Here is a 17797-nt window from a genome sequence, read left to right as displayed (position 1 = left end):
AAACTGTGTTTCGTCCGGTTATTGGGAGGATTGGGGATATTGCCTTGCTTTCTACTCTGACTGTGGATTTCCTGAAGATACCAACGGATATCGTGTACTAATATACTGCATTCCGTTACATAAAGTATATAAAAATGCAATATAAATTACACAGGGTGATCTAACAAGCGATATTATAGGCTTGTTACCTACCACCTATTTGTGGTTGTATAGTTTGGAGAACCAAAGTAGTTAATCAGAGATGGAAAAATGGGTATTATATTAAAGAGTATTATAAGCCTTTTAGTAGAAAGAAGGGGAGGAAAGTCTATGTTAAACTAGAGCTCTACCGAGAACTGAGACCAGTCAGTATATTACAGAGAGACTGGGAGAGTTCTGACATCACATGGTCACTAACAGGGATATACAGACCTGTCTGATACCGAGCACTGAGACCAGTCAGTATATTACAGAGAGACTGGGAGAGTTCTGACATCACATGGTTACTAATAAGGATATACAGACCTGTCTGATACCGAGCACTGAGACCAGTCAGTATATTACAGAGAGACTGGGAGAGTTCTGCCATCACATGGTCACTAATAAGGATATACAGACCTGTCTGATACCGAGCACTGAGACCAGTCAGTATATTACAGAGAGACTGGGAGAGTTCTGACATCACATGGTTACTAATAAGGATATACAGACCTGTCTGATACCGAGCACTGAGACCAGTCAGTATATTACAGAGAGACTGGGAGAGTTCTGACATCACATGGTCACTAATAAGGATATACAGACCTGTCTGATACCGAGCACTGAGACCAGTCAGTATATTACAGAGAGACTGGGAGAGTTCTGACATCACATGGTTACTAATAAGGATATACAGACCTGTCTGATACCGAGCACTGAGACCAGTCAGTATATTACAGAGAGACTGGGAGAGTTCTGACATCACATGGTCACTAATAAGGATATACAGACCTGTCTGATACCGAGCACTGAGACCAGTCAGTATATTACAGAGAGACTGGGAGAGTTCTGACATCACATGGTTACTAATAAGGATATACAGACCTGTCTGATACCGAGCACTGAGACCAGTCAGTATATTACAGAGAGACTGGGAGAGTTCTGACATCACATGGTCACTAATAAGGATATACAGACCTGTCTGATACCGAGCACTGAGACCAGTCAGTATATTACAGAGAGACTGGGAGAGTTCTGACATCACATGGTTACTAATAAGGATATACAGACCTGTCTGATACCGAGCACTGAGACCAGTCAGTATATTACAGAGAGACTGGGAGAGTTCTGCCATCACATGGTCACTAATAAGGATATACAGACCTGTCTGATACCGAGCACTGAGACCAGTCAGTATATTACAGAGAGACTGGGAGAGTTCTGACATCACATGGTCACTAACAGGGATATACAGACCTGTCTGATACCGAGCACTGAGACCAGTCAGTATATTACAGAGAGACTGGGAGAGTTCTGACATCACATGGTTACTAATAAGGATATACAGACCTGTCTGATACCGAGCACTGAGACCAGTCAGTATATTACAGAGAGACTGGGAGAGTTCTGACATCACATGGTTACTAATAAGGATATACAGACCTGTCTGATACCGAGCACTGAGACCAGTCAGTATATTACAGAGAGACTGGGAGAGTTCTGACATCACATGGTCACTAACAGGGATATACAGACCTGTCTGATACCAAGCACTGAGAGCAGTCAGTATATTACAGAGAGACTGGGAGACTTCTGACATCACATGGTCACTAACAGGGATATACAGACCTGTCTGATACCAAGCACTGAGAGCAGTCAGTATATTACAGAGAGACTGGGAGACTTCTGACATCACATGGTCACTAACAGGGATATACAGACCTGTCTGATACCGAGCACTGAGACCATTCAGTATATTACAGAGAGACTGGGAGAGTCCTGACATCACATGGTCACTAATAAGGATATACCAACCTGTCTGATACTGAGCACTGAGACCAGTCAGTATATTACAGAGAGACTGGGAGAGTTCTGCCATCACATGGTCACTAATAGGGATATACAGACCTGTCTGATACCGAGCACTGAGACCAGTCAGTATATTACAGAGAGATTGGGCGAGTCCTGCCATCACATGGTCACTAACAGGGATATTCAGACCTGTCTGATACCGAGCACTGAGACCAGTCAGTATATTACAGAGAGATTGGGCGAGTCCTGCCATCACATGGTCACTAACAGGGATATTCAGACCTGTCTGATACCGAGCACTGAGACCAGTCAGTATATTACAGAGAGACTGGGAGAGTTCTGACATCACATGGTCACTAACAGGGATATAGAGACCTTTGATACCGAGCACTGAGACCAGTCAGTATATTACAGAGAGACTAGGAGAGTTCTGACATCACATGGTCACTAATAAGGATATACAGACCTGTCTGATACTGAGCACTGAGACCAGTCGGTATATTACAGAGAGACTGGGAGAGTTCTGACATCACATGGTCACTAATAAGGATATACAGACCTGTCTGATAACGAACACTGAGACCAGTCAGTATATTACAGAGAGACTGGTTGAGTTCTGACATCACATGGTCACTAATAAGGATATACAGACCTGTCTGATAACGAACACTGAGACCAGTCAGTATATTACAGAGAGACTGGGAGAGTTCTGACATCACATGGTCACTAATAAGGATATACAGACCTGTCTGATACCGAGCACTGAGACCAGTCAGTATATTACAGAGAGACTGGGAGAGTTCTGACATCACATGGTCACTAACAGGGATATACAGACCTGTCTGATACCGAGCACTGAGACCAGTCAGTATATTAGAGAGAGACTGGGAGAGTTCTGACGTCACTAACAGGGATTTACAAGAAGAAAAAACTCACAGGCACTCCAATTTTCAAGCCGCAGGCAGATTTATTGTGACAGAATGCAACGCAACGTTTCGACCAAGAAGGTCTTTTTTTAAGCTGAAAAAGACCTTCTAGGTCGAAACGTTGCGTTGCATTCTGTCACAATAAATCTGCCTGCGGCTTGAAAATTGTAGTGCCTGTGCGTTTTTTCTTCTTGGATTATTGTACTGGGATTGCTGGTCCTGCTCTGGAGCACCCCTGGCCGTTGGGATTGAGTGCGGTTCTCACCACTTACTCTGCTTAACAGGGATTTACAGACCTATCTTTCTTGTACCGAGCACTGTCATGATCTTGTTGTGTAACTTCTCTTACTCAGTTGGAGAAATGTTCTCAAGACCTGGGAAGCAGTACCAAGGCTGTGAGTTCATCTATTGCACAATTGCTTGGAGAGATTGTCCATGGGAATGAGAACTACACTGGTAAGAATGATTGTTTTTGCTCCTCTTGTCTGTAATTTCCCACCATCGTTATTGCTCCCACTTCACTGTAAGGCTGTGTGGGTAAATCTGGATGCTTTTTCCCACTATTTGTTTGTAAGATTCCCTGCAGTCAGTGATTGCTCTGATGGTTTATGCACTGTTTTTTTACCAGGTCGAGCAGCACGGGATGTTGCCCAAGCTCTGCGCTCACTGGCCCAAGCTAGCCGTGGAGTGGCAGCTAATTCTGCGGACCCCTCTGTGCAGAACGCAATGTTAGAATGTGCAGGAGATGTGATGGACAAAGCTGGAAACCTTATTGAAGAAGCCAAGAAAGCAGTGGGCAAGCCGGCTGATGCAGAAGGCCAGCAGAGACTTGCTCAGGTGAGTGTGTAAATGACAATATTTACACCCCTCAGTTTGCCATAATACGGCATTTGACATTACCATTCGGTATCTGTCCACAGGTTGCTAAAGCTGTTTCGCAAGCTCTCAGCCGCTGTGTGAACTGCCTGCCGGGACAGAGAGATGTAGATGCTGCTATAAAAAGTATTGGAGAGGCCAGTAAAAAACTCTTGGCCCAATCGGTGAGTAATCGCTCTTTATGCAATTTCTGAATGTACCTTTCATCCCTCTGTTTTGTAGATGTTTGCTGTGAATCCAGGATTTTCTCTCCCGCTGCTGTGCCCGCCCAGCCATTCTCTTCCCCGCTGCTGTGCCCGCCCAGCCATTCTCTTCCCCGCTGCTGTGCCCGCCCAGCCATTCTCTTCCCCGCTGCTGTGCCCGCCCAGCCATTCTCTTCCCCGCTGCTGTGCCCGCCCAGCCATTCTCTTCCCCGCTGCTGTGCCCGCCCAGCCATTCTCTTCCCCGCTGCTGTGCCCGCCCAGCCATTCTCTTCCCCGCTGCTGTGCCCGCCCAGCCATTCTCTTCCCCGCTGCTGTGCCCGCCCAGCCATTCTCTTCCCCGCTGCTGTGCCCGCCCAGCCATTCTCTTCCCCGCTGCTGTGCCCGCCCAGCCATTCTCTTCCCCGCTGCTGTGCCCGCCCAGCCATTCTCTTCCCCGCTGCTGTGTCCGCCCAGCCATGCTCTTCCCGCCCATCCATTCTCTTTGCTGTGCTGTTCCCCTCCCCCTTTTTTGGGGACGCACTATCTTTTCCTCTCGCTCCATGCCCTGTCCACTGAGATTTCACAGTGCTTTTTCCATTTCCAGTTCTCTCCAAGCACCAAGAATTTCCAAGAAGCTCAGAGCCAATTGAACCAGACAGCTGCTGGCCTCAGCCAGTCTGCCAACGAGCTGGTGCAAGCATCCAGGGGCACTCCACAAGACCTTGCAAAGGCTTCTGGGAAATACAGCCAAGACTTCAGCAACTTTCTTCAAGCAGGAGTGGAGATGGCTGGCCAGTCTCAGGTAGGGAGGGCTAATGGCAGATGCCTTATTTATTTTTTCATTTCGACCAGGTCTTTCTGAATTTGCCTTGCCCATTGCTAGCTTTTTGCTGTGGACTTGACCATGCACTATATTTTCTTTCTCAGAGTAAAGAGGACCAGGCACAAGTGGTTTCCAATCTAAAGAGTATCTCTCTGTCCTCAAGTAAACTATTACTGGCTGTGAAAGCTCTGTCAGCGGACCCAGCTGCTCCCAACCTTAAGAGCCAGCTAGCAGCTGCTGCCAGGTGAGATCTTGGATATTTACTGGATTTCAAAGGGTGCACATCTCAGGAAGGGATCCACTGCTAATAATGCATCCGGGAAATGGGTTAACAGACTTAAAACTTCCCAGAAAGGGGTTCTTTGCTTGTAACACATCCCAGAAAGGGGTTCTTTGCTTGTAACACATCCCAGGAAGGGGTTCTTTGCTTGTAACACATCCTAGGAAGGGGTTCTTTGCTTGTAACACATCCTAGGAAGGGGTTCTTTGCTTGTAACACATCCTAGGAAGGGGTTCTTTGCTTGTAACACATCCAAGGAAGGGGTTCTTTGCTTGCAACACATCCCAGGAAGGGGTTCTTTGCTTGTAACACATCCCAGGAAGAGGTTCCAGGCTTGTAACACATCCCAGGAAGGGGTTCCAAGCTTGTAACACATCCCAGGAAGGGATTCTAGCCTTGTAACACATCCCAGGAAGTGGTTCCAGGCTTGTAACACATGCCAGGAAGTGCTTCCAGGATTTTAACACGTCCCAGAAAGGGATTCTAGGCCTGTAACAAATCCCAGGAAGTGGTTCCAGGCTTGCCCATGAAAGGGTTTACAGGCTTGTGACACATGCCAGGAAGTGGTTCCAGGCTTGTGACACGTGCCAGGAAGTGGTTCCAGGCTTGTGACGCATGCCAGGAAGTGGTTCCAGGCTTGTGACGCATGCCAGGAAGTGGTTCCATGCTTGTGACACATGCCAGGAAGTGGTTCCATGCTTGTGACACATGCCAGGAAGTGGTTCCAGGCTTGTGACGCATGCCAGGAAGTGGTTCCAGGCTTGTGACACATGCCAGGAAGTGGTTCCAGGCTTGTGACACATGCCAGGAAGTGGTTCCAGGCTTGTGACACATGCCAGGAAGTGGTTCCAGGCTTGTGACACGTCCCAGAAAGGGATTCTAGGCTTGTAACACATCCCAGGAAGTGGTTCCAGGCTTGCCCATGAAAGGGTTTACAGGCTTGTGACACATGCCAGGAAGTGGTTCCAGGCTTGTGACGCGTGCCAGGAAGTGGTTCCAGGCTTGTGACGCATGCCAGGAAGTGGTTCCAGGCTTGTGACGCATGCCAGGAAGTGGTTCCAGGCTTGTGACACATGCCAGGAAGTGGTTCCAGGCTTGTGACACATGCCAGGAAGTGGTTCCAGGCTTGTGACACATGCCAGGAAGTGGTTCCAGGCTTGTGACACGTGCCAGGAAGTGGTTCCAGGCTTGTGACACATGCCAGGAAGTGGTTCCAGGCTTGTGACACATGCCAGGAAGTGGTTCCAGGCTTGTGACACATGCCAGGAAGTGGTTCCAGGCTTGTGACACATGCCAGGAAGTGATTCCAGGCCTGTGACACATGCCAAGAAGTGGTTCCAGGCCTGTGACACATGCCAGGAAGTGGTTCCAGGCCTGTGACACATGCCAGGAAGTGGTTCCAGGCCTGTGACACATGCCAGGAAGTGGTTCCAGGCCTGTGACACATGCCAGGAAGTGGTTCCAGGCCTGTGACACATGCCAGGAAGTGGTTCCAGGCCTGTGACACATGCCAGGAAGTGGTTCCAGACCTGTGACACATGCCAGGAAGTGGTTCCAGGCCTGTGACACATGCCAGGAAGTGGTTCCAGGCCTGTGACACATGCCAGGAAGTGGTTCCAGGCCTGTGACACATGCCAGGAAGTGGTTCCAGGCCTGTGACACATGCCAGGAAGTGGTTCCAGGCTTGTGACACATCCCTGGAAGGGTAATCCAGGCTCCTGTACCTGAGCCTTGCTTCCAGTCCTCGCGCCTTTCCTTTCTATTCCTGACACCCATGCATGTTGATTCCTCTTTGCTGTGTTTGCAGGGCTGTTACTGACAGTATCAATCAACTGATCACAGTGTGTACCCAGCAAGCACCTGGACAGAAGGAATGTGACAATGCTCTGCGGGAACTGGAGGTAAGAATGGTATAATGGTGGAGGAGTCCTGAGACAGTCTGCAGTTTTGCTGCATTTACTATTAAATTGGGGAGAGAGAGGGGGGGCAGTGTATTAAATTTGTGTGGGGGGCAGTGTATTAGATTAGAGTGGGGGGGGCAGTGTATTAAATTTGTGTGGGAGGGCAGTGTATTAAATTTGTGTGGGGGGCAGTGTATTAAATTTGTGTGGGGGGCAGTGTATTAGATTAGAGTGGGGGGCAGTGTATTAGATTAGAGTGGGGGGGCAGTGTATTAGATTAGAGTGGGGGGGCAGTGTATTAGATTAGAGTGGGGGGCAGTGTATTAGATTAGAGTGGGGGGGCAGTGTATTGTATTAGAGTGGGGGGGCAGTGTATTAGATTAGAGTGGGGGGGCAGTGTATTGTATTAGAGTGGGGGGGCAGTGTATTGTATTAGAGTGGGGGGCAGTGTATTAGATTAGAGTGGGGGGGCAGTGTATTAGATTAGAGTGGGGGGGCAGTGTATTGTATTAGAGGGGGGCAGTGTATTGTATTAGAGGGGGGCAGTGTATTGTATTAGAGGGGGGGCAGTGTATTGTATTAGAGGGGGGGCAGTGTATTAGATTAGAGTGGGGGGGCAGTGTATTGTATTAGAGTGGGGGGGCAGTGTATTGTATTAGAGTGGGGGGGCAGTGTATTAGATTAGAGTGGGGGGGCAGTGTATTGTATTAGAGTGGGGGGCAGTGTATTAGATTAGAGTGGGGGGGCAGTGTATTAGATTAGAGTGGGGGGGCAGTGTATTAGATTAGAGTGGGGGGGCAGTGTATTGTATTAGAGGGGGGCAGTGTATTGTATTAGAGGGGGGGCAGTGTATTGTATTAGAGGGGGGGCAGTGTATTAGATTAGAGTGGGGGGGCAGTGTATTGTATTAGAGTGGGGGGGCAGTGTATTATATTAGAGTGGGGGGGCAGTGTATTGTATTAGAGTGGGGGGGCAGTGTATTGTATTAGAGTGGGGGGGCAGTGTATTGTATTAGAGTGGGGGGGCAGTGTATTGTATTAGAGTGGGGGGGCAGTGTATTGTATTAGAGTGGGGGGGCAGTGTATTGTATTAGAGTGGGGGGGCAGTGTATTGTATTAGAGTGGGGGGGCAGTGTATTGTATTAGAGTGGGGGGGCAGTGTATTGTATTAGAGTGGGGGGCAGTGTATTGTATTAGAGTGGGGGGGCAGTGTATTGTATTAGAGTGGGGGGCAGTGTATTGTATTAGAGTGGGGGGCAGTGTATTGTATTAGAGTGGGGGGGCAGTGTATTGTATTAGAGTGGGGGGGCAGTGTATTGTATTAGAGTGGGGGGGGCAGTGTATTAGATTAGAGTGGGGGGGGCAGTGTATTAGATTAGAGTGGGGGGGCAGTGTATTAGATTAGAGTGGGGGGGCAGTGTATTAGAGTGGGGGGGCAGTGTATTAGAGTGGGGGGGGCAGTGTATTAGATTAGAGTGGGGGGGCAGTGTATTTTATTAGAGCGGGGGGACAGTAGGCAGTGTATTAGATTAGAGTGGGGGGGCAGTGTATTAGATTAGAGTGGGGGGGCAGTGTATTAGATTAGAGTGGGGGGGCAGTGTATTAGATTAGAGTGGGGGGGGCAGTGTATTGTATTAGAGCGGGGGGCAGTGTATTTTATTAGAGCGGGGGGACAGTAGGCAGTGTATAAAATTAGAGTGGGGGGGGCAGTGTATTAGATTAGAGTGGGGGGGCAGTGTATTAGATTAGAGTGGGGGGGCAGTGTATTAGATTAGAGTGGGGGGGCAGTGTATTAGATTAGAGTGGGGGGGCAGTGTATTAGATTAGAGTGGGGGGGCAGTGTATTAGAGTGGGGGGGGGCAGTGTATTAGATTAGAGTGGGGGGGCAGTGTATTAGATTAGAGTGGGGGGGCAGTGTATTAGATTAGAGTGGGGGGGCAGTGTATTAGATTAGAGTGGGGGGCAGTGTATTAGATTAGAGTGGGGGGGCAGTGTATTAGAGTGGGGGGGGCAGTGTATTAGATTAGAGTGGGGGGGGCAGTGTATTAGATTAGAGTGGGGGGGGCAGTGTATTAGATTAGAGTGGGGGGGCAGTGTATTAGATTAGAGTGGGGGGCAGTGTATTTTATTAGAGCGGGGGGACAGTAGGCAGTGTATTAGATTAGAGTGGGGGGGCAGTGTATTAGATTAGAGTGGGGGGGCAGTGTATTAGATTAGAGTGGGGGGGGCAGTGTATTAGATTAGAGTGGGGGGGGCAGTGTATTAGATTAGAGTGGGGGGGGCAGTGTATTAGATTAGAGTGGGGGGGGCAGTGTATTAGATTAGAGTGGGGGGGCAGTGTATTAGATTAGAGTGGGGGGGCAGTGTATTAGATTAGAGTGGGGGGGGCAGTGTATTAGATTAGAGTGGGGGGGCAGTGTATTAGATTAGAGTGGGGGGGCAGTGTATTAGATTAGAGTGGGGGGGGCAGTGTATTAGATTAGAGCGGGGGGGACAGTAGGCAGTGTATAAAATTAGAGTGGGCACAGTGTATTAAATTGAGAAATGCTTTCCCATGGACACTTTGAATGCGCGCGGCACTTGCTACGCATGCGCATTCGGCTCCAGTGACCTCAGACTGGGAGGAGAGGTCACCAGCGCCGGGCTTGATTAAAGTAAGTGGCTGAAGGGGTTTTAAACGCTTCAGCGCCACGGGAGGGGGACCCTGAGAGTGGGGGCATCCTCAGGGCACTATAGTGTCAGGAAAACCGCTTTGTTTTGCTGATACTATAGTGATCCTTTAATTAAACTTTGTTTATTTGATCCGTGTTAGCCTTTGAGTTTGACATGCTTGCTTTACAGTTTATAATCTGGTGGCAGTATTGAATTATACAACCATAATGTTGCAAAATCTCAAATGTTTATTTGGGGAACAAATCTTTTTAGTTTACGCTGTAGCTTTACATGCATGTTCATTCTGTAATGCTTGTTCCCCTCTATTGGCCTGACAATCATATGGTTTGGCAGCCATTTTGATATTGTTCCAAGTGTTGCACTATCCAAATTACAAACAAATAAAAAATGCTCTACAAAAAAATCTTTAACATTAATGGTATGACAAAATCCCATAGTTTGGCTTTTGTCCTTGGCAACTCCTCTGTTTGCAGCTATATTCTTTATTATTTCATTAACCAGACTGTTCGGGAATTGCTCCAGAATCCAACAGAAGCAGTGAATGACCAGTCTTATTTCCATTGTCTGGACAGCGTGATGGAAAATTCCAAGGTTGGCCAATGTGATTATGATTTTACATAATAAAATTATGTGACTGTGTCCTGAGTAATGGGGAGAGGAGAGAATGGACCCTGTGAACTGATAGTGGTTGGGTGAGGAGACCAAGTGAACTGATAGTGGTTGGGTGAGGAGACCATGTGAACTGATAGTGGTTGGGTGAGGAGACCATGTGAACTGATAGCAGTTGGGTGAGGAGACCATGTGAACTGATAGTGGTTGGGTGAGGAGACAATGTGAACTGATAATGGTGGGATGAGGAGACAATGTGAACTGATAATGGTGGGGTGAGGAGACAATGTGAATTGATAATGGTGGGGTGAGGAGACAATGTGAATTGATAATGGTGGGGTGAGGAGACAATGTGAATTGAATGTGGTGGTAAGAGGAAAGAATGTGAGCTGATAGTTTTGGGGAGAGGAGACCATGTGAACTGATAGTAGTGGGCTGAGGAGACAACATTAAACTGATAGTGGTCGGGAGAAGAGACAATGTATCCTGTGAAATGATCAGAATGAATTTAGGAGAGTCGATCTCACGCCCTGATAGCAGTGAGTTTTGTAGAGAATTGATCCCACGCCCTGATAGCAGTGAGTTTTGTAGAGAACTGATCCCACGCCCTGATAACCATGAGTTTAGAAGAGTCGATCTCACGCCCTGATAGCAGTGAGTTCAATAGAGAATCGATCCCACGCCCTGATAGCAATGAGTTTAGTAGAGATTCGATCCCACGCCCTGATAGCAGTGAGTTTAGTAGAGATTCGATCCCACGCCCTAATAGCAGTGAGTTCAATAGAGAATCGATCCCACGCCTTGATAGCAATGAGTTTAGCAGAGATTCGATCCCACGCCCTGATAGCAGTGAGTTTAGTAGAGATTCGATCCCACGCCCTGATAGCAGTGAGTTCAATAGAGAATCGATCCCACGCCCTGATAGCAATGAGTTTAGTAGAGATTCGATCCCATGCCCTGATAGCAATGAGTTTAGTAGAGATTCGATCCCACGCCCTGATAGCAGTGAGTTTAGTAGAGATTCGATCCCACGCCCTGATAGCAGTGAGTTCAATAGAGAATCAATCCCACGCCTTGATAGCAATGAGTTTAGCAGAGATTCGATCCCACGCCCTGATAGCAGTGAGTTTAGTAGAGATTCGATCCCACGCCCTGATAGCAGTGAGTTCAATAGAGAATCGATCCCACGCCCTGATAGCAATGAGTTTAGTAGAGATTCGATCCCATGCCCTGATAGCAATGAGTTTAGTAGAGATTCGATCCCACGCCCTGATAGCAATGAGTTTAGTAGAGATTCGATCCCATGCCCTGGTAGCAATGAGTTTAGTAGAGATTCGATCCCATGCCCTGATAGCAATGAGTTCAATAGAGAATCGATCCCACGCCTTGATAGCAATGAGTTTAGCAGAGATTCGATCCCACGCTCTGATAGCAGTGAGTTTAGTAGAGATTCGATCCCACGCCCTGATAGCAGTGAGTTCAATAGAGAATCGATCCCACGCCCTGATAGCAATGAGTTTAGTAGAGATTCGATCCCATGCCCTGATAGCAATGAGTTTAGTAGAGATTCGATCCCACGCCCTGATAGCAGTGAGTTCAATAGAGAATCGATCCCACGCCCTGATAGCAATGAGTTTAGTAGAGATTCGATCCCATGCCCTGATAGCAATGAGTTTAGTAGAGATTCGATCCCATGCCCTGGTAGCAATGAGTTTAGTAGAGATTCGATCCCACGCCCTGATAGCAATGAGTTTAGTAGAGATTCGATCCCATGCACTGATAGCAATGAGTTTATTAGAGATTCGATCCCACGCCCTGATAGCAATGAGTTTAGTAGAGAATCGATCCCACGCCCTGATAGCAATGAGTTCAATAGAGAGTCGATCCCACGCCCTGATAGCAATGAGTTCAATAGAGAGTCGATCCCAGTCTTCATGATCTTTTAAGTATTTTGTGGTCCTCTTGCTCAGGTGCTTGGCGAGTCTATGGCTGGCATCTCTCAGAACGCCAAGACCAGCAATCTGCCCGAGTTTGGTGAATCTGTCAGTGCAGCATCCAAAGCTCTGTGTGGTTTGACTGAGGCTGCAGCACAGGTATTTATTGGACAGTACAGAGCCCAGTGTCTGTTTCTTTTCCCTCCTGTCTTATGTCAGATGGATCTCATTTTTTCAGGCTGCGTACCTTGTGGGAGTATCTGACCCCAACAGTCGTGCTGGCCAGCAGGGCCTTGTGGACCCCACACAGTTTGCTAGAGCCAATCAAGCCATCCAGATGGCTTGCCAGAACCTTGGAGACCCAGCCTGTACCCAGTCACAAGTGAGTAAAAGCTTTCAAGTTGGAAGAAGTACACAAGTATTGATTTCCTACCTAGAACATGGCACCAAATACCCTGTAATCGTACAGCCAGGGCATCACCAAGGTGGCAATTACTGTGCGTGAAAGGTAGCATGCTTGGAATATAGACACATACACCTACCCAAGCACTGATTCTACTATTTTTATTTAGGTTTTGTCAGCGGCCACCATTGTAGCAAAGCATACATCTGCGCTGTGCAACGCATGCCGCCTGGCGTCCACTCACACGTCAAACCCTGTTGCCAAGAGGCAGTTTGTCCAGTCAGCTAAGGAAGTGGCAAACAGCACAGCAAACCTTGTAAAAACAATTAAGGTAAGGACCCAAGCTATATGCAAGTGCTGGGGTGCCAGACGAATTGCTAATATGCCAACCAGGACTCAAAATTTTAATTTAGCATTAACCAATGACCAGCAAAAATGTTGTGCTGGTGAGTAGGAATCCACCCCTGTTGAATGTACTATGCACCCTCCAGGCAGGCTTGCATTGTCAAGTAACTTTTAATGACTACGTAGTATCCTAGAGCTAGAATTGTCCTGTGCCTGCTATTACAATGCCAACCCAAGTGATTATACCTGGCTAAGTGTTTGTGTTCTGCTTATATTATTGAATGGTCACTTTAAACATAGCTGCAAAGGGGATCTTCAACTCTGAGCTTTGTACTTATTAAACTATTATTGTTTACACCGGTGAGTGGAAATGACTATTTGTGCAGAGAAATTCTCTGCATTTGTTGTAGGAGTTTCGCTTGATATGGGCCCTATGTCTAAAGTGAGGGGAAGGCAGCCATCTTCGATATCACAGCATGGGCTGGTGCAGATCTGTTTGAGATTCTTTCTCCCCACAGGCTTTGGACGGAGCATTTAATGACGAGAATAGGATTAAATGCCGTGATGCCACTGTGCCACTCATTCAAGCTGTGGAGAACCTCACGGCTTTTGCTTCTAATCCCGAATTTGCCAGTGTGCCAGCTCAGATCTCTTCAGAAGTGAGTATTGTTTTTTATTTTTACTCCTTGGCCTTTCTTCCATTACTGGTTTCCAAACATTTTTATTAAATTGATTTCTATCAGGGACTTCGAGCCATGGAACCAATCCTCTCATCTGCTAAAACAATGCTGGAAAGCTCTTCTGGTCTAATACAGACAGCCCGGTCTCTCGCTGCAAACCCTAAAGATCCTCCTCAATGGTCTGTTTTGGCCGGGCACTCACGCACAGTTTCCGACTCCATCAAAAAACTAATCACTAATATGAGGTAAGCTGCAGAGAAATAAATACCAATGTAATTATCTACTAGCTGTACACACACAGAACTTCTGCTTACTAGTGCTCTATTTCCCTTTACCGATGTGCACATACCTTTCCTGCAGGAGACAGGAATCCTCTTCCCAACCTGTATATTTATCCTACTGACCCCATTGTCCAGGTCGGTGTCTGCAGAGCCAGTACTCCCACGTTGTACTTAGCTCTGGGACGGTCATTGGAGACTTATCTCCTTAACGTGATGTTAAAACCTGAATAGTGACAGGAGTCGCTAATTTCTGTCAGCCTTACCATGGTTGGTGTCCACTGATAGGAACACCTTGCTTTTCCACCACACAGATGTTTTATGGCCCTCTCCTCCAGGTAGCTCAAAAATGAATGTTTCTCTTACTTTATTTTGTTCTTTGGGCAGTTTTATTTTCTTATTTATTATTTTCACTGGCCTATTGGTGTTAGCACATTTTTAGCTTGCCATCAGTCCAGTACTATGGATGAGTTTTACTTATTTGCGGGAACCAGCAGGTTGGGTTGGTCAGTCTCCTTATCCTCCTGTTTTCTTGTAAACACTGGAATTTGTCCTCTATGGCAAAGTCATGTTTAATGTTAGTTCTTTTAGCCAGACATTGGTAGCTCAGTTTTACCTCCCTAGGGACAAAGCACCCGGGCAGAGGGAATGCGACCAGGCCATTGAGCTTCTGAATCAAACAGTGAGAGAGCTGGACCAAGCCTCATTGGAAGCCATCAGTCAGCAATTAGCACCACGAGAAGGCATCTCACAGGAGGTGAGTGAACCACAAAACCTAGAGAATGGAAAGAAGTTTTCTTATTTTATTTTTTCCCCCCTCACGCATTCTCTGTTCTCAGGCGCTGCACACCCAGATGCAGACCTCCGTACAAGAGATTAGTAATCTTATTGAACCTGTGGCAGCAGCTGCACGAGCAGATTCATCCCAACTTGGACATAAGGTATTTGATGTCATGGGATGCATGCCAATGGATCTCCAACATAAGCGACTCTTTATTGGTATAATAGGTGTGTATTTAAACTCAACCCTTGCCTTTCCATCCTCCCAGGTGTCCCAGATGGCACAGTACTTTGAGCCTCTGACTCATGCTGCCATCGGAGCTGCTTCCAAGGCAATCAACCATCAGCAGCAGATGAACCTCTTGGACCAAACTAAAACTCTTGCAGAGTCCGCCCTGCAGATGCTCTACACAGCCAAAGAAGCAGGTGGCAACCCCAAGGTAACAGGAATTAGCAGGGTCTGGGCTTTCTACATCACTGTCTGCCATAACTGCTTCCACTGGAAAGCTATTACAAGTATCTACTACCCTTTCTTTATCACTGTTCACCTTTACCGCTTCGCTTCTACTGGAAGGATATTCCAGGTATCTACTACCCTTTCTATATTACTGTTACTGTTAGCATTTACCACTTCTACTGGAAGGCTATTCCGGGTATCTACTTCCCTTTCTATATCACTCTAATACCTACAGGTATCTGTAAAGTAGTATTTAGTCACATTAGTAAACCTATAGTGCGGTCTTGTGTTGGCCTTTACTGTCAGTAAATGGTGCATTAATGTCTGTATGATCTAGGTGGCAGCTCACACTCAGGAAGCCTTGGATGAAGCTGCACAGATGATGCACGAGGCTGTGGATGACCTCACTGGGACTTTGAATGAAGCCGCAAGTGCAGCAGGTGCAGTTGGAGGAATGGTGGACTCGATTACCCAAGCCATTAATAAGGTGTGTCTGCTTACAAACATGGCACAGTATGGAGCTGGTGAAATATTTCTTATTTACATGTGGTGGCTTCCTTCCTGCAGCTGGATGAAGAGCCTGCTGGAGAACCCGAGGGATCCTTTGTGGATTATCAGACCACTATGGTGAAGACTGCCAAGGCTATTGCTGTCACTGTCCAGGAAATGGTGCGTACCAGTGACTTCTCTCCTCCTTTATCTAGCCCAGGGGTAGTCAAATTGGTCCCTTTGGTATTTCTGGTGGGCGGTGGTGGGTTCTGCGGAAAATTCCCTGTTGGCCTTGATGGCCGTGGGCCAAGGCTCGCAGGGGAGATCCTTTCATCTCCCCTTATGACCCATGCAGAGCCAAAGTGAACACCAGGGCTTTGCAGCATTATGCCCCCCCCTCCCTGGTAAAAGGTAAGAAGAAGGGAGGGGCAGACATTAAGGTATATTTTCACATCTCACCCACCTACACACCTTATGCACCCTTCACACATACACACACGCTCTGCCCCTCACACACACACATGCTCTGCCCCTCACACACACACATGCTCTGCCCCTCACACACACACACATGCTCTGCCCCTCACACACACACACGCTCTGCCCCCTCGCACACACACACACACGCTCTGCCCCCTCACACACGCTCTGCCCCCTCACACACACACACGCTCTGCCCCCTCACACACACACGCTCTGCCCCCTCACACACACACGCTCTGCCCCCTCACACACACACGCTCTGCCCCCTCACACACACACGCTCTGCCCCCTCACACACACACGCTCTGCCCCCTCACACACACACGCTCTGCCCCCTCACACACACACACTGCACTTCTCGAACAAACTGCCCTCTCACATGCACTGCACCCCCCAGACACTCACACTGCACCCTTCACACTCCCACACACACTCAAACACAAACACACACATACACACACACACACACACACACTGACTGTACTGACTGCACTCCTCGCGCACACACATACACTGTCCATTCACACACTGTCCATGCTCACATACACAAACACACACACACACACACACTGTCCACTCTCACAGACACAAACACAGTCTGTCCACTCTCACAGACACAAACACACAGTCTGCCCACTCTCACAGACACACACACACACACACAGTCTGCCCACTCTCACAGACACACACACACACACACAGTCTGTCCACTCTCACAGACACACTCACAAACACAGACTGTCCACTCACAAACACACAGACTGTCCACTCACAAACACACAGACTGTCCACTCACAAACACACAGACTGTCCACTCATAAACACACAGACTGTCCACTCACAAACACACAGACTGTCCACTCACAAACACACAGACTGTCCACTCACAAACACACAGACTGTCCACTCACAAACACACAGACTGTCCACTCACAAACACACAGACTGTCCACTCACAAACACACAGACTGTCCACTCACAAACACACAGACTGTCCACTCACAAACACACAGACTGTCCACTCACAAACACACAGACTGTCCACTCACAAACACACAGACTGTCCACTCACAAACACACAGACTGTCCACTCACAAACACACAGACTGTCTTCTCACACAGACACACTGCACCCCTCGCACAAACTGCCCTCTCACATGCACTGCCCCCCTCATGCACTGCCACCCCCCTCACACTGCACTCCTCGCAGACACACACTGCCCCCTTCACTCACACACACAGCACCTCACAGACACACATAGAAAAAAAGTAGAATAGAAAAATGGAGAAATTAAAATAGATACATTTAAGTACATATTTAAAAAAAAAAAACCTTCCTTTCTAAAAAAAGAAAATAAATGTAACTTGCGCTATAAAATTAGTTAGTGAGGCGCGGGCGGTAAGGAAATTTTACCATCAACAAAGATACAAACGTGGGGGCTAGGTATTAAACGGTTGACTACCCCTTATCTAACCCATTGCTGGCCCACGGTCTACATCATCCATGCCAGAATAGCTGGTTCATAGGTTTGGAACCGTCCACTGCTAGGATTTATTACATCTTGATTAAGTCTCATAACTCTGTTCTTTGCTGACACGTTACTCATTTTGTTGGGCAGAGAAAGACATGTTAATATTCCCTCGTTCACACATTCTGCATAGTGGAAGTTTAATATCATCCCATGTTTTA

The 17797-nt window shown here is 47.6% G+C and overlaps 1 protein-coding gene across 2 annotated transcripts in view; it reads left to right on the top strand.

Annotated features, from left to right (window-relative positions):
* The window catches only part of LOC134610544 (talin-1), a 180134-nt gene that overhangs the window by 138980 nt on the left and 23357 nt on the right, over window positions 1-17797 (top strand). For both annotated transcript variants that reach the window (XM_063453511.1, XM_063453510.1), the window contains 17 exons: window positions 3269-3371; window positions 3544-3752; window positions 3836-3955; window positions 4578-4775; window positions 4901-5040; window positions 6884-6977; window positions 10151-10240; window positions 12229-12351; window positions 12431-12574; window positions 12765-12926; window positions 13459-13599; window positions 13684-13865; window positions 14523-14655; window positions 14738-14839; window positions 14948-15118; window positions 15473-15622; window positions 15703-15804. In XM_063453511.1, the coding sequence (XP_063309581.1) occupies window positions 3269-3371; window positions 3544-3752; window positions 3836-3955; window positions 4578-4775; window positions 4901-5040; window positions 6884-6977; window positions 10151-10240; window positions 12229-12351; window positions 12431-12574; window positions 12765-12926; window positions 13459-13599; window positions 13684-13865; window positions 14523-14655; window positions 14738-14839; window positions 14948-15118; window positions 15473-15622; window positions 15703-15804 (2364 nt within the window). The remainder of the gene's footprint in view (window positions 1-3268; window positions 3372-3543; window positions 3753-3835; window positions 3956-4577; window positions 4776-4900; window positions 5041-6883; window positions 6978-10150; window positions 10241-12228; window positions 12352-12430; window positions 12575-12764; window positions 12927-13458; window positions 13600-13683; window positions 13866-14522; window positions 14656-14737; window positions 14840-14947; window positions 15119-15472; window positions 15623-15702; window positions 15805-17797) is intronic.

Source organism: Pelobates fuscus, chromosome 5 (assembly GCF_036172605.1).
Source record: "Pelobates fuscus isolate aPelFus1 chromosome 5, aPelFus1.pri, whole genome shotgun sequence".
Lineage (NCBI taxonomy): Eukaryota > Metazoa > Chordata > Amphibia > Anura > Pelobatidae > Pelobates > Pelobates fuscus.
Note: the sequence above shows the minus strand (reverse complement) of the source record. Positions and strands in the feature narration are given on the sequence as shown.